The 14,514-nt window shown below is 31.5% G+C and overlaps 1 protein-coding gene across 4 annotated transcripts in view; it reads left to right on the top strand.

The window, feature by feature from the left end:
* The window catches only part of NLGN1 (neuroligin 1), a 737,809-nt gene that overhangs the window by 226,554 nt on the left and 496,741 nt on the right, over window positions 1-14,514 (top strand). For 2 of the 4 annotated variants that reach the window (XM_082625148.1, XM_082625146.1), the window contains exons 3-4: window positions 6,097-6,156; window positions 13,152-13,304. In XM_082625148.1, coding sequence (XP_082481274.1) covers window positions 6,097-6,156; window positions 13,152-13,304 — 213 coding nt within the window. The remainder of the gene's footprint in view (window positions 1-6,096; window positions 6,157-13,151; window positions 13,305-14,514) is intronic. The other 2 variants (XM_082625149.1, XM_082625147.1) reach the window with 1 other exon arrangement.

Below are 14,514 nucleotides of genomic sequence, written 5' to 3'. Positions count from 1 at the left end.
GTACTCACTTATCCTTCACTCTTCAGGCTACATTGCACTCCATCAATGAAGACTGCCTGGGCTCAACCAGTTCCCTTTGTATAACCTCTGGTAACATCAAGACTTAATATCCTTAACACAATTTGTATGTGTTTATGTGTGTGATTATTTGTTTAGTGTTTCTTTCTCCAACAAAATTAATTTTCATGCGAGCAAGTGTCTTGCTTTTTTTGCCCACTGCATCCTTAGGACCTAGCATAATATGCATTTGTTGAATGACTGGATAACTGAATACTGGGAGCCGTGACAGGGAGATTGGACTATTGATGCTATCTCAATGTTCCAGCCTTGTTGAGATAGTGCTGAGCATCTGGTGGCACTTGTGTCCTCACCATACTCCAGGTACATCTCTGGATAATATGTGGAAAGCCAGGGCAGTGGAGAGTGTATCTTCACAAAGTACTGAAGGGTTTATATAGCATACAGCCATGCTGCTCCAGATGGGAAGGGAACATTATTCTGACATTCTTCAAGCTATAAAAATACTGCATCTGCATTTTTAAAAAAATCAAACAAATATAAGAAGTAATGAGCATGTGCAAATTTGGTGATGCTCAGATTAGGGATTAGCCCATTTTACTTACTTTTTATCTAGTTAAAAATATTTTCCCCAGATCCTATAATTTTTATTTTAGACAGGATTGCTTTTGACTTCAAAGTGTTGTAATCAAGGTAATTTTATGAAGAAAAAACTTGTTTTTCATATAACTATAAATAGGGTCTTCTTAGTATACTGGACCAAAAAATTTTTTCTTCCCCTCTTTCTGGATTTTAACATCAGATTCTGTTTTTCCCAAAAGTCATGTTTTCTACTGTGTTCTTCCTCTGAAGAACTGTCTGACGGAATATGTTTTGTCTTCATACTGGCATTTTCTTCCAACACAAAGATAAACATAAAGCATGCCTGCTGCTTTCATACCCTTGGACGCCAGTTTCCATAGCATGTGTACATATGAACCACTAGCCTAAATAGTCAGCTCACCTAAAAGATACTCAAAAGTCATGAATGACATACTAGTGCCACCAAAATTAGCACAGGTATGGATTCTTTGAAAACTATCAATTGTTCCAAAATTTGCTTCCAATATCTCATCACAGCTGTTTGCATTACATTTTAATTTTATCATAATGTAGATTTATGACATTATTCAAAGATGTTGTCTTTTAAATTGAAAAATTTTCAGGAAAGAAAGTTATTTTCCAGCCATGATTTTTTGATATATGTTCGTATAATTGATAGTTTAAGAAGGGTGATAACTTTAAGTAATACAGTAATATCAAATTAATTATTATTCCAAATCAGTTTCTTTCGCACATTTCTCCACTCTTAAGAGGTGTGTATTGCAGTTATATAAAATCGACTAAATTTCAATGGGTAAAATTTAATACCTTTGCAATGACACCAATTGTTGTGATATTTGATTTCTTAAAGTCATTGTATTTTAATGTTTACCAGTTTGGGAAAAAATCAGATACAGTAATATACTGCTATTTTTATTTAAAATGGATTGAATTCTGGTATTGCCCTCCGTATGTTCTTCAGACATAGTTAGATTTTTACATCCTTGACCTTAGTTTTATAAATAAATTTGTCCGAAGAACATCCCTGAAAAGATTTAGCCTGCTTCCAGTTGGTCCAGAACAACAATGGTAACATCCTTAAAATTTCCCATTCTGTGGAAACTGCCTTAGGAATCCTTCAGAGTCAGTTTACCTCAAAGGCTGTTGGGTAAAGAGGGCGGGGAAAGAGTATAGCAGTGTCATTAGCCAGGGCTTGCCATTTATCACAATGGGACTCACTGGAGCCTGGAGCTCTCAATAATCCTAAAAATTTCAAAGACATATTCTCTTAAGAAGGACACATATTCTCATGGACAGCTTTCTAAGTTAGGAGCTAATGATACCCTCAACCTACTTGCCTTTTTTTGCAGATATGTGTGACACAAAGTACGGAAAATTTCTGCTGAATTGAACCTGTAATGAAGGAATTTATAATCAGTTCTAATGTAGTTGAGACCTAAAGTATATTAAACTTTCATCAAAGGGAATGATAACAAGCAGCATTAATGTGGGTGGATAATAATTATTTCAAAGCTCATAATTATTCTCCAGTTAACTACAGAGAAATGCTGATATTTTTATTCCTTTTTGAAAAAATAAAAGGCACTATGGTCAGATTCTGAATTGTAAGAATGCATCATACATCTTTTATAAAGGCTGATAACTTTGAATTATACTTAAGTTAATGGCAAGGGAACTATTTTAGATTTAAGTGAGTTCAAAGTTCATGGTTAGGAGTCCCTTTACCTTTCGGGGTACTGTTGTTTCACCACTGAATCTATTTATTGCCCATAGGAGGTATAAAATATAGTATTTACTCTCACTCCCTTTCAAAAAGACATGAGGTCCACTTTCTTATTAACTCTAATAAGAGTTATGTGTGAGTTCCTCAAGGAGGACAGACCCTATAGTGTTTCAAGATAGGATAAATCACTTCTACACTCAGGTTTTTGAGGACTCATTTGCTTTATATTTTGGTGATTTAAGATACTCCTTTAAACTGCTGGTATTGAAGATGCACTATCTGTAGTTTAAAAGAAGCATAAGCTGTGGCTGGAATGTTGATAATGATTGCTATTTATTATGATGGATAAATGTTTTACCCTTTAGGGAAATCATGTTGATCAACTTTCAGGAATACATAGTCTAAATAGTGGTTGCCTAATTTTCATAAGACAATTAATGACAATTACCTCTTACGATATTTTATTTCTACTTAAAATTTTTTAACATCAGTAATTATATCAACAGTAATAGATTAAAAGAAAAGAAAAATGAGCCAGAGTTGCTAATATCCTTGAAAGAAGAGAGATCAAGACAATGGTTTTCTTTCCAGCCTGGGAATAATGAATCTTGAGATTATATAACGATGTTTCTGTTATCCACAAACATATGTTTACTCTACTGAGGCTTCCTCAGGGAAACCAATGTTGAGTTAGTTTCTCAATTTGCAATGCAAAACCTCTCAGATATTTATTCTCAGTTCCTTTAGGCACATGAGATAAAGGAAATCTGCTTTCTTTATTTTTATAGTCTTTTTTTTTTTTTGGTGGGAAAACTGTTATCAGTCCTCTTTTTCCCAGGTAACCTTCAAAAAATCAGATGTGTAAAAAATTCTTGATTTTAAGAAAACCCAGCTATGCTTGACTCACTAAAATACTGCTGGAACCCATAATGTGGGAACAATTTAATATCATCCAATAATAAGGTTTTAAATAAAACCTATAGTATTCAATAAATGAGATTCTTTAGCTGGGAGAGTGACTTAATCCTTCGCTAGGGTAATGATGCCCTCATCTATTCATGATGCTGAAGCAATATCTGTAATCTGTTTCTAACCCTTCCGATTTGCTTACAGTAAAGGATGTTCTATATAGTGTATGTATGTAATCATTATCCCACATCAGTTAGAGGCATGCAGCTTTCTGAATAGGGAAGGTGATAATAAATAATGTAGCAAAAGGCTGGTTCAACCATTCCCTTCACGGAAAAATTCTCGTATATACAGTATCATTTCCATGGTTTATCTACTAATGCAGACCCAGAGTCAAATAGCATCTGAGAACTATGTTTCCCATGCAAACAACTGGGAGATCATATGTTAATAAAGGTTCTTTTACTGTCCCATCTCATGTAGACCAAGAGCTAACAATTCTGTATGTGTGCAAAGTATGTAAAACTATTGGCTCTTGTTTGTAGAACCTGAATGATTTCCCAAAGAAGGGAGTCATGTAAATTGCCTTGGGTACCCTAGGAGGAGAAAGAAAGATAATCATCCAAGAGAGATACCTTATAAAGACCCACACTTAATTTAATTGTGATAGGTTTACATTTGTCTCCAAAAATTATTGAACTAACAATTCAACAAAGAAAAACTTGAGCTCACATTAAGAGTTTCCCAATATAGCCAAGAGTCAAGCAAATTAAGTCATTTAACTAAAATTTGAAAACAGGTGTGGTTTTGGCAGCAGTAAATAACTACCAATTAATGTGTGTCATTAACTAGTAAATAAAACCATAATTTTTATATAGTATCCTTGAAAATAAAAATGCAAGAAAATATTTTTGTTGAGGTTTGTCCATTTACTCCTTTAGGTAATTACAGAAAAATTAAAAATTTTCTAAGTCTAATATTTTACATGATATTTTAAAATTGGAACTATTTCAAATATAGTTCTGATACAGCAATTTTTAAATTTAAATTTAAATTTCTTTTATTTTTCAGAAATGCAGCAACATTGTTGCATGAACATTAAATAATACTGAGGATACTTTCTGCATTTAAACAGGGTCATATTCAAGACATGTAGATTTCTGTGAACTTGCAACTGAGTGCTAATTATAAACTATTGCTTTCATCTAGGTTTTTTCTTAATGGAATGATTGCTTGCAGGACTGTGAAATATATCATTTAATTTACTGTGTACAGCTCCTCTGTCCGTATTTGGAATGGCCTTGAAACTATGACCTTACAATCATGTAGTCAATGGGTCCCTTCAGTTACATCATCAATTTCTCCATTTCCAATCTTTAGATCTTTGCCAGTTATTACTATTTTTCAAGGCTGTCTCTCTGAGCTGATGAAACTCACCTATATCTCATTTTTTCCTTCTGTTTTCTGGGATGGTGTTCTTTAATTCTTTGAAGACTGTGATATTAGGTATAGTTTTGAATTACAAACATAATGCATAGTAATCGCTGAAAAGACTTAGAAATCTTTCTCAAAATGTTTAACAATCCTTCCCTATGAAGTGTGCTTAGAGTTAATGCCTGCTTCTTTCCTATTTATATTATTGAAATCAACATATGACTTTCAGCCCTCTTTTTTTTCTTCCTTTTTCTATAACTATTATTTTATGCATGACAAAATTCTCTTGCTTACCGTTATGTGGTTGTCTGTCTTTTAACTTGAGCGTTATGTGTTTGTAATGATTGCTTTTTGCATGAGGATTATGAAATGCCATAAAAATTAAATGGTTGTGGAAACAAAAAGAAATGTAGGGCTTCACCTGCTTTTTTGTACACTGAATATGTCAATCATGTGACACTTAAAATTACTTTCATATGGCCTGTGACTTCCCCTTTTGTGTGTGCCTTTATTCTTAGCAAATTAGTGTTGTTAAGAATAATAAAACATTTATTAAACATTCACAGTATTTTAATACAATTATTATCCTAAAATATGATCCCATTATAAATAATTATACTGGGCATGGAATTGCACTAGGGCATAATTCCATTATATTTCTAAATTGATTATGAAATATAAGCCCTGACTCTGTAACAACCTTAATTGCTAAACACCAACTTCTACAGTGGTACATTTGCTCTACCAAGTGATGAGATTATTTATTCATACACTTGTGCAAGTTGAAATTTCTTAAATCCATGGTTACTATTTAATGAGAACACATGGGGAAATATTTGTATAATGACAAGTAATTTTAAAAAGTCACAGTTTTGAAAAATGTATGATATAAAAATGTATAAAACCTAAGTGTTAATGCTTTTACAAAAAAAAAAAGAAGAAAAAAGAAACCTAAAATTTTTCGTATCTGTTTTCCCTAATGCTATTATACTGTCCCAAATTAAAGAATGAGTTTGGCCTATTTTCTTTATTGTTGTCTCCAATTCAAATTAGAAAAGACACTGAATAAATTAAGTTCTTTCATCTAATAAAACTGTTTACTTTTTTTGTATGCAGTGGGTATTTAAAAAAAATCATTTCCTTTGCTTATGACTTGAGTTTCAAACCATAACGTATTTTTTATGCTGGATATATTCACAAACCAAATCTTCTATGAGATATTTTAGGGAAAGTGTTTTTTTTTCTTAAACAAAATAGGTAATCAACTTTGATGTAACCACTTTCCCACTCTTTTTTGGAAATATTCTTGAGAATTTTGGTATTTACATTTATTTTTTCCCCTCAGTCTTGTTTATTCTTGAATTGTCTTTTTTTTTTTTTTCCCTCCATTTCTCCGTTCTCAATCCTAGGTCCCCTTACAAAGAAACAGACAGATGATTTAGGTGATAATGACGGTGCAGAAGATGAAGGTATTTTTTTCCACCAAATCTATTTGCATGACAAGGGCCTCAATCACTTTTTCCACCCCTTTCTATTTTTTTACTTCTTGTCTTTTTTTGAAGAGTTGTTTTTAATTCCCGTTTTTGATGTGTTTTGTCTTCTTGCTTGTTGTTACATATAAATACACATTTTTAATTTTTTAAAAAATGAGTGTTAAGTTTTGCTTTTGATGCCAACCATTACAACCTTTTAAAAAGGGGGCATTTTTTTGTTTTCTTGAACTGACTTTTGATATGTTTCATCCCACGTTTTGACTGAAACTTGTCCATATTCCCTGAACTAACAATCTCTCCCCTGTAGTCCTTCTGTACCCATTTTGCATGTTTTATAATCTATGTAAATATTTTACCCAATATCAAAATGTTTCATTTTTACATTTGATATTTGTTTAAAAAAACCCACACCCAATAAAATGAAGGACAAGCTAAAGGCTGATATAAAGTGTTTCTTGAGCAATATAATTTAGATTAAAAAAATACTGTTTTCTGTTGATGTGCTTAAATATCACATAAATAAACGAAATCATATAGATATGAAGGATATTACACCTATTTAGATAACTGTAGTAAACATTATGCAACCACTTAAGTACTCTGAGAAGATTAGATGGATATCCCTTAATTTCAAAGGCACGTAATTTTGAGATTGGCAAATGAAAATATTCTGAATTTCAAATTGTTGCCAACTATAAGTAATAATGTTTTTCCTACTGTACTAATAACAAAATTCTTTTCTCTTTCCAACTTTCTTATGACATACAATTCTAACATCCTCTGTAAATGTAAGTACTCACTAGATTGATTTGACATTTCTCATTCCATTGTGTACCTTTACCTGGTATTAAATGGACTGTTTAAAAAAGGCCATTGATTCTTTCAGTTCGTTTTGGCTCCAATTAGTTCTTTTTTTAAATACCATCCTAGTTATGATTCTTATAGAGATAATTAATGTAATCTCAGGCTTAAAAATAGTTCCCAGAACCCTAGCAATTAGACCTCATAAAGATATTAATAATATGGTAAGAAAGATTTTCCAAAATAAAATAATCCACAAGCAGGTCAGTAGACATGCTAGTTCCATGAGGTACAACTATGAATGAATGCATCCTTAATTGTTTTCATTGAGATATATATTTAATAAACTACTTCATAGTAGAAAATTAAATTATAGAAGCAAAGTATTAAAAGCTTAAAATTATATTGAGTGTTAATATTTTTATAACATTTAAGAATTCTTTTGATTAAATGAAATTTATGACATTTGGTTAAAAATTCATTTATCATGAACACCACCAGTGGATTAAAGATTAAATACAATGCAGTCATTAATGTTTGAACTAAATCATTATAGCTGCACAAGATTGTCATTTTGAATGCTAAATAGCTAAAAATAGACATAATATCAAAATGCAAATTGTGATTTTTTTTTAACGTTGTTGGAAATCTGAAGTATTAAAACATCAAAGACATTTAGTCACTTTGAGGACATGGGTTATTGTTCCCAGTGCTCTCCCTATGAAGAGTGCTTCCACTTGAGGGCTTTGAGATTTGTTGAACCCTCTGAAAATCCTTAGCTCTTAGACATTTGTTATCTAAATAATACTTAAGACTTCCTAAATTCTTAGTGTGTACTCACAAGGTTAGTATACATCATTTTCCTGTTTTAAAAATATTTTGATTGCTGATTTAATATGCTTTTTTTTTTTTGGTAAAACAGCATCAAGTGAGATATTTACATGTTTATAGATGATACCTCTGAGCAACCACAGTGAGCTAAGCCCTATAAACATGAATATATCTCAGAGACCTATTTTGAAGCACATGTAACATTTTTAAACAGCCATTAAAAATCTCCTAAACCCCTACTTAAATTGGCAGGTAGTATTTAGGTTACGTACTAAGCCAGTGGTCGTAAGAGTTATCAAATCAATAAATATATTTAAATGCACAAAAGTGTAGAGTCAAAGCAGTTAAATTCAAGTTCTGTCTATTCCTCTGTGTTATTTGGGTAATTGTTTAGAAGACAAGAAGGATAAATTCAAATACCCTCCAGATAAAAACCTTCATAGAAAAGTCTGAGCATCTTCCGTTGAATTTGTTTGAAAAGTTTTCTGTTGATGTGAGGGTGAATGAGAACCGATGCCGATTTTCACATTTAATTTGTTTCAGATCTTGAATCGGCATTATTAGATAAAGCAACAAATTTAAGCTACTTGATAAACTACTCCTTTTACTTCAGTCAGAAGTCTAGTTATCTGGTCATTTATATGGGATTGTCCATTATTTCCTGACAGCCCAACTCTTTTACTTGATTTCTAGCTTTCTGTCTCAACACTGTATTCAGAGGCTAGGTGAGACATTGACTGGGGCGTGCCCCTCATTCACTTAAACTCATCCAAAGCTTCTCAGTGGAGCACTGTTCTTTACTTCTAATTCTCATTTGTGTTTTTGCCATTATTTTTTGCCACTTTTAGGCCAAACACAATTGCATCAAATTTTAATAATAATCATAAGAGCTGCATATTTTTTGGCTTTTTCCATAGTTTCAAAAAGACTAATCTGAAGTGATTAAAGCTGGGTCAAAGCAAAATCCCAGATTTCTACCAATTTATTTTGGGAATTTAAGAGATATTTAATTTTTTAAACTGTGCTGGGAATACCTTAATTTTTCAACATTCAAATGCAATTTTCTATCCTATATAGAGCTTTTTAAAAGTTGCTCTTGTAGACTTTTGTATACTTTTTAACTAAAAATTGTACTTTTGATCGTAAGTCCAGTTTAACAAATGCAGATTCATCCAACACTTCTATATTCTCTTGCTGGTCCTGAATAGTAGCTGAGGTTCATCAAATGAGTAGGGGGCAAAAAAAATCTTGAAATATCTTTAAATGTATCAGGGAAAGATTTAACTGAGGCAATACCCCACAATTTTAAAACCGTTAAATGCTCCAAAACTCAAAATTATGGGCAATTAAAAACTTCATGAGTCCTTTAAGGAAAGAGAAACCAGTAAACATGTTTAAGGAGTTATGTGACTAATAATTATTCACTAGGGCTATTTTTTTTGAATTTTATTTTATTTTTTTTATACAGCAAGTTCTTGTTAGTTATCCATTTTATACATATAGTGTAAACATGTCAATCCCAATCTCCCAATTCATCCCACCACCACCACTCCCGTCCCACCACTTCCCCCCTTGATGTACATATGTTTGTTCTCTACATGTGTGTCTCCATTTCTGCCCTGAAAACAGGTTCATCTGTACCATTTTTCTAGGTTCCACATATATGTGTCAATACACGATATTCGTTTTTCTCTCTCTGACCCACCCCACCCTGCATGACAGTCTCCAGATCCACCACATCTCTACAAATGACCCAATCTCATTCCTTTCCATGGACGAGTAATATTCCATTGTATATATGTACCACATTTCCCCCATCCATTCATCTGTCGACGGGCATCTAGGTTGCCCCCATGACCTGGCCACTGTAAACAGTGCTGCAATGAACATTTGGCACATGAATTCACTAGGACTATTAAAGGGAATTATGACTTCAAACATTGGTTGTCAGGCAAAAATAAATCCACATTAACTGCTCTAGAGCTGTTGGCACTTGCTACACTGGCTTAAATTTTTGGTTTATCAGAAAGATAAAATAGTTACTAAAATTAAAAATTAAGATGTCTACTCAGATTCCAGTTTATTATTTTTTAACTTGAAAATCTTAAATACTTTCTTACCATAAAAATTTTAGAAGAAAAATAATCATCAGTTTAGTATTTCTCTTTTATCTTCCCACATTTTTCTGAGATTTAGATGCTTAGCAAAGCTTTAAAACATTGCAAATAACAGAAAATATAAACATTCTTTAGGAATATTTGTAGTTTTACTAAACCTGAACTAGTGTTTTAGTCTTTGGGTATTCTTTTGATTTTAGTAAGGTAAGTAGCAGCTAGTTTAGGCAAAGTCAGATATCTTAGGTAAAATCTACTTTATTTCTAAGGGAAAATATGAGACAAGGTTTAGAGGGACAACATGGCTCTAATAAATTCATTATAAGCTACTACCTCTAATATATTTCAACTAAGACATAGTGGCCACCCCAAATTTTATTATTAAAATGATGGCATTAGCAGATAGCATTCAATGGTAGGCTATCTGATATATCAGTTTCACTTATAGAGGTCTGGTTCTTTTTAAAATCAAAGTAAATAGAGATATAATTTAAACCATTTACATTTATTGTTATATTATTATGTTATTATATTTATCATATTTAAACAATTTACTATTATATTTACATCAAAAATGACCTGTAGACTATGAGGAAAAGTAAAGTCTAAGATAGAATTTATGATAAAACACTATCAAAAGTAAAGTCTAAGGTTGACCACTCTGATAAAACATTATAAAATAATTCTAATTTCTCTGTAATATAAATATGGCATTTTCCAAGATTTATTAGCAATATTGAGTTGTTATGTACAAAAATTGTACCTATTTTGGCAATTAATACACCATATAGCATTAACTTAAGGGTTACTTCAAGCAAAAAGAAATACTGTTCAGAACACAGCATTAGAATTTTATAAAACTTTCTGGAAACGAACTGCTGGACACACTAAGTTCTTAGGCAAAGTTGAAATCATTGAGAAGTTTGGGAAGACAAATTGGAAATTAGAATCAGCCCAAACAATCAGTAATCTTTCAAGTGTAATTTTCAAAGAAAAATAGAGATATACCACTCAAAATTGCTCCTAGCATCTATTATCGTATTTTCAGTGTTTCCTGACAAAGTCCACTTCATTCTGTTATTAGGTATAAAATATGGCAGGTCTTCCCAATGTGTGCCTGCATTGTTTTCCAGGTGAACGAACGATTCTACCAAGATTTCATTACTGTTCACAGTTGGTGCTTTGTAATTCTATGTAATTTTAATTAAAGAAGAATTCTGAAACAGCCTCCCTCTGTGCTACCTCGAAGCATACAATTAGAAGAGCACAGAGTCTGCTGTGAATAGTCAGTTAATGGCTTCAGTTTAATAATTTATTATTGCTTTTTCAGTGCCAGCCATACTAGAAAAACACGCTAAAACTGTGTGCAGCGAACAGGCATTTAAGGAGGAGAGTTTGACAATTTCAGAAGAATTGTTTTCTTTCTGTAAGCCTAACATCTCCACAAGCCCCCAGATCTTACAAATGAGTGAATATCATTTTCCCTCCCAACGATTTAAGGAGAAAATAAATTTAGGTTTTTTTTTCACTAAATGTAGCTGAGTCTGGTGAATGTCAAAGTATCCTCATCTCACCATTTAAAAAATAAGACATTCTTCTCAAGTACACCCTCACAGGGAGAGGGGGAGATTTTGATAAATTTATACACTGATATTAAATATTAAGTCAAACATAAAGTAGCCTTTTTTAAAAGTCCTAAATTCTGCAGTTAGCTATTTCCCCAACTTGAAAATCTGGACAAACAAGTTGAGCTACAATTCCTGATCTTAAAATGATTTTCATTGAAAGAAATCACTTTATTATTATAGTAGAAAAATTGAAGCATTTACACTAGTCATCTTTTTTACAAGAAATGTAAATCAGCCTCTAAATTATCACCAGTTTTTTCAATGAGTTTGTATCATGTTAGTCCATTCTGAAAGTTGAAACCTCAATTGTTATGATGTAGGAGATTTGTCTGATAAAAAATGTCAAAAGCAAAGGAACAAAGACATACTTTTAAATGACACTTTTAATATTGTCATAAAAGAAAGATAATACACGATGTAATTTTGTTTCAATTGTGGGCAGAAGAGATCATCGACCATTATCTAATGGTAATGTTTTAGGTATGTTTATATTCATAATCATATAGATATATGTACACATATAATACTTCAATCTACATAATAGTTAAAATCATGTTCACCAATATACTGCTTAGCATTTTTATCTATAGAACTTAGTATCTTTTAATACCAATTATAATTATCCTGTGTTTCCCTTATATATTATTTCTAGACCCTTGTTGAAACTGCATAATCGGGGTAAAGTATCTTAGAAAAGCACATACATTTGATTAAAATTTAGAGCTGTAGAAATCACTTTAACATCACCCTAAACTTTGGCATTTTACGCTTGGATTTAGCTGTATTCTGTCTCATGTCTGTATGACAAAATCTTAGAGCCAAAGTGGGGCTAAGAAGAGTAGAATAGTTACAAAAAGAGGGTAAAAAATATGTTAGTCTGTTTTCTTCTTCTGAAGGGTAAGGGTAATTGGAATGAGCAGATGACCTAGACTGAACTGAAAAATATCACTTAAATGAAAGTCCCCTAAATGTAACAAAGACAGAAATATAGATGTTTGGACTCTATTGCCTAAACATTCATCTGAGAGTACTTGAATAGTTAAATGAAACTTCTTGCAACTTTTATAGCACAGTGTTGTAATTATGTTCTCAAATTGGAGCATAAGTTATTCCCTGTAATTATGATGCATTCAATACATATCTTTACAGAAATTAAGAAATGGAAAAACAGTGTTTTATTCATAGTAGCAGTGATACCATTGTACTTAGTTTATGGTTCATAAATTCCATATGAAAGCTATAACATTTGTAAAATCAAGTTTTAAGAATCATTATCATTCTATTATTTTTTTGATTCTACTGTCACATCAGGAATCAATAAAAAAAACACTCAAATTCACACCTATTTCCAATTTGTCCAAGTTTTGTAATTCAGTTTATAATATTTAACAAAATTTTAGGTAGAAAACAATGGATATCTATTGCTATTTTCTGCAATAGATCTTAATATAAGTTGCTTAAGAAACACTTTAACAAAGACAGCAATTTAAAGAACTATGTTAAAATCTTTCCCTCTTGTCCCTAAAATGGTAAATATATTCTCTGTTTCATTATGCGTGTTGAGGATAAAAACAATTGCCAACCATTTGTTTTTCAGATATTCGGGACAGTGGGGGTCCCAAACCAGTGATGGTGTATATCCATGGTGGCTCATATATGGAAGGGACTGGAAATTTATATGATGGGAGTGTCTTGGCAAGTTATGGCAATGTGATTGTCATCACAGTCAACTATCGACTTGGGGTACTCGGTAAGAAATTTCTTTTTTTTCCCCCCATCAATCCATGAAATATGTGATAGTTTTGTTTTGCTTTGCTTCACTCATTGTTTTATGCTTGTTGATTTTGAAGCAACATTTTTGATATTTTCAATAAATTCTATAAATATTCATAAATTACTTGACAAAAGACAGCTAGGGTTGGTTTTAATATTTAATATAAAAGGTAATGAAATTATTCACATTGTTATGGAGTGCTCTTCTTAGCTTGGCTTTATAGAAATGTGAAAGGCAACAATGGCAGGACCTTTCTTAAGAAGGATTAGTCCCTGGGCAGATTTTTCTCTCTTCTACTTTTCTTTTTTACAGTGCTATAAAATTGCCTGAGGTTTGACATGAATGTAGAAATAAGTTTTTATTCTCTTCAAGAATATGTGTATGGACTAGCTTTGGGGAATGATTGCCATTTCTGTATAGGTTTGTTTGTTTGTTTCTTAAATTTATCAAATATAATTAGAAATATTTTGTTTAAATGTATTTTGATTGAATTATTTGATTTGCAAAACATGCATTGATTTCATAAAGTGTCAAAGAGTTCAACTCAATAATGTATATACATGTAAAACAAAATCAAACTAGTGATCTTTCGTTTTGAAGAAAAGTATAGAACAATATTATTTAAAATAAAATTTTAAGTACTCTGATATAGGCATAAACTTGCTATTCTACTTGTATAAGTTTATTTTTTATAGTATTGTCACAATTTGGTGAGAAATATAACTATATCATTTAATAAGACACCTTTATCTGTGGTATTTTAGTTAAAGGTATTTGCTAAGAGTACAATTCATTATAAAAGTTTTTTTTTAATCTTAATTGATCAAAGTCTTGTCCCTTAATATGCACTTAAAAGTTATCATTTGTGTTATTTGGGCACAAAAAGATACCTCACTCATTCTTTACTCTGAAATATTTTGAAAAAAATATTTGAATTATATTCTCCTTTATAATAATTGTTAATATAATTTATTTTAGCCATTGAGAATCAGTTTATTTTTCTCTTCAGTGTTAGTTTTTACTATTCTAATCCCTGTTATGTAATCATAATCTGTGTTTATACCAATCTCAAAATATAAAAAGGAATGATTTTTATCAATCAAGTTTGTGTGTCTTGGGGAAGGAGATATGTTAACAAAGCAAAGTGAGTCCTTGATCTTTTTCTAGTTTTCTATTTTGAATTTGG

The sequence above is a fragment of the Mesoplodon mirus genome, assembly GCF_964341445.2.
Source record: "Mesoplodon mirus genome assembly, chromosome: 6".
Taxonomy (NCBI): Eukaryota; Metazoa; Chordata; class Mammalia; order Artiodactyla; family Ziphiidae; genus Mesoplodon; species Mesoplodon mirus.
Note: the sequence above shows the minus strand (reverse complement) of the source record. Positions and strands in the feature narration are given on the sequence as shown.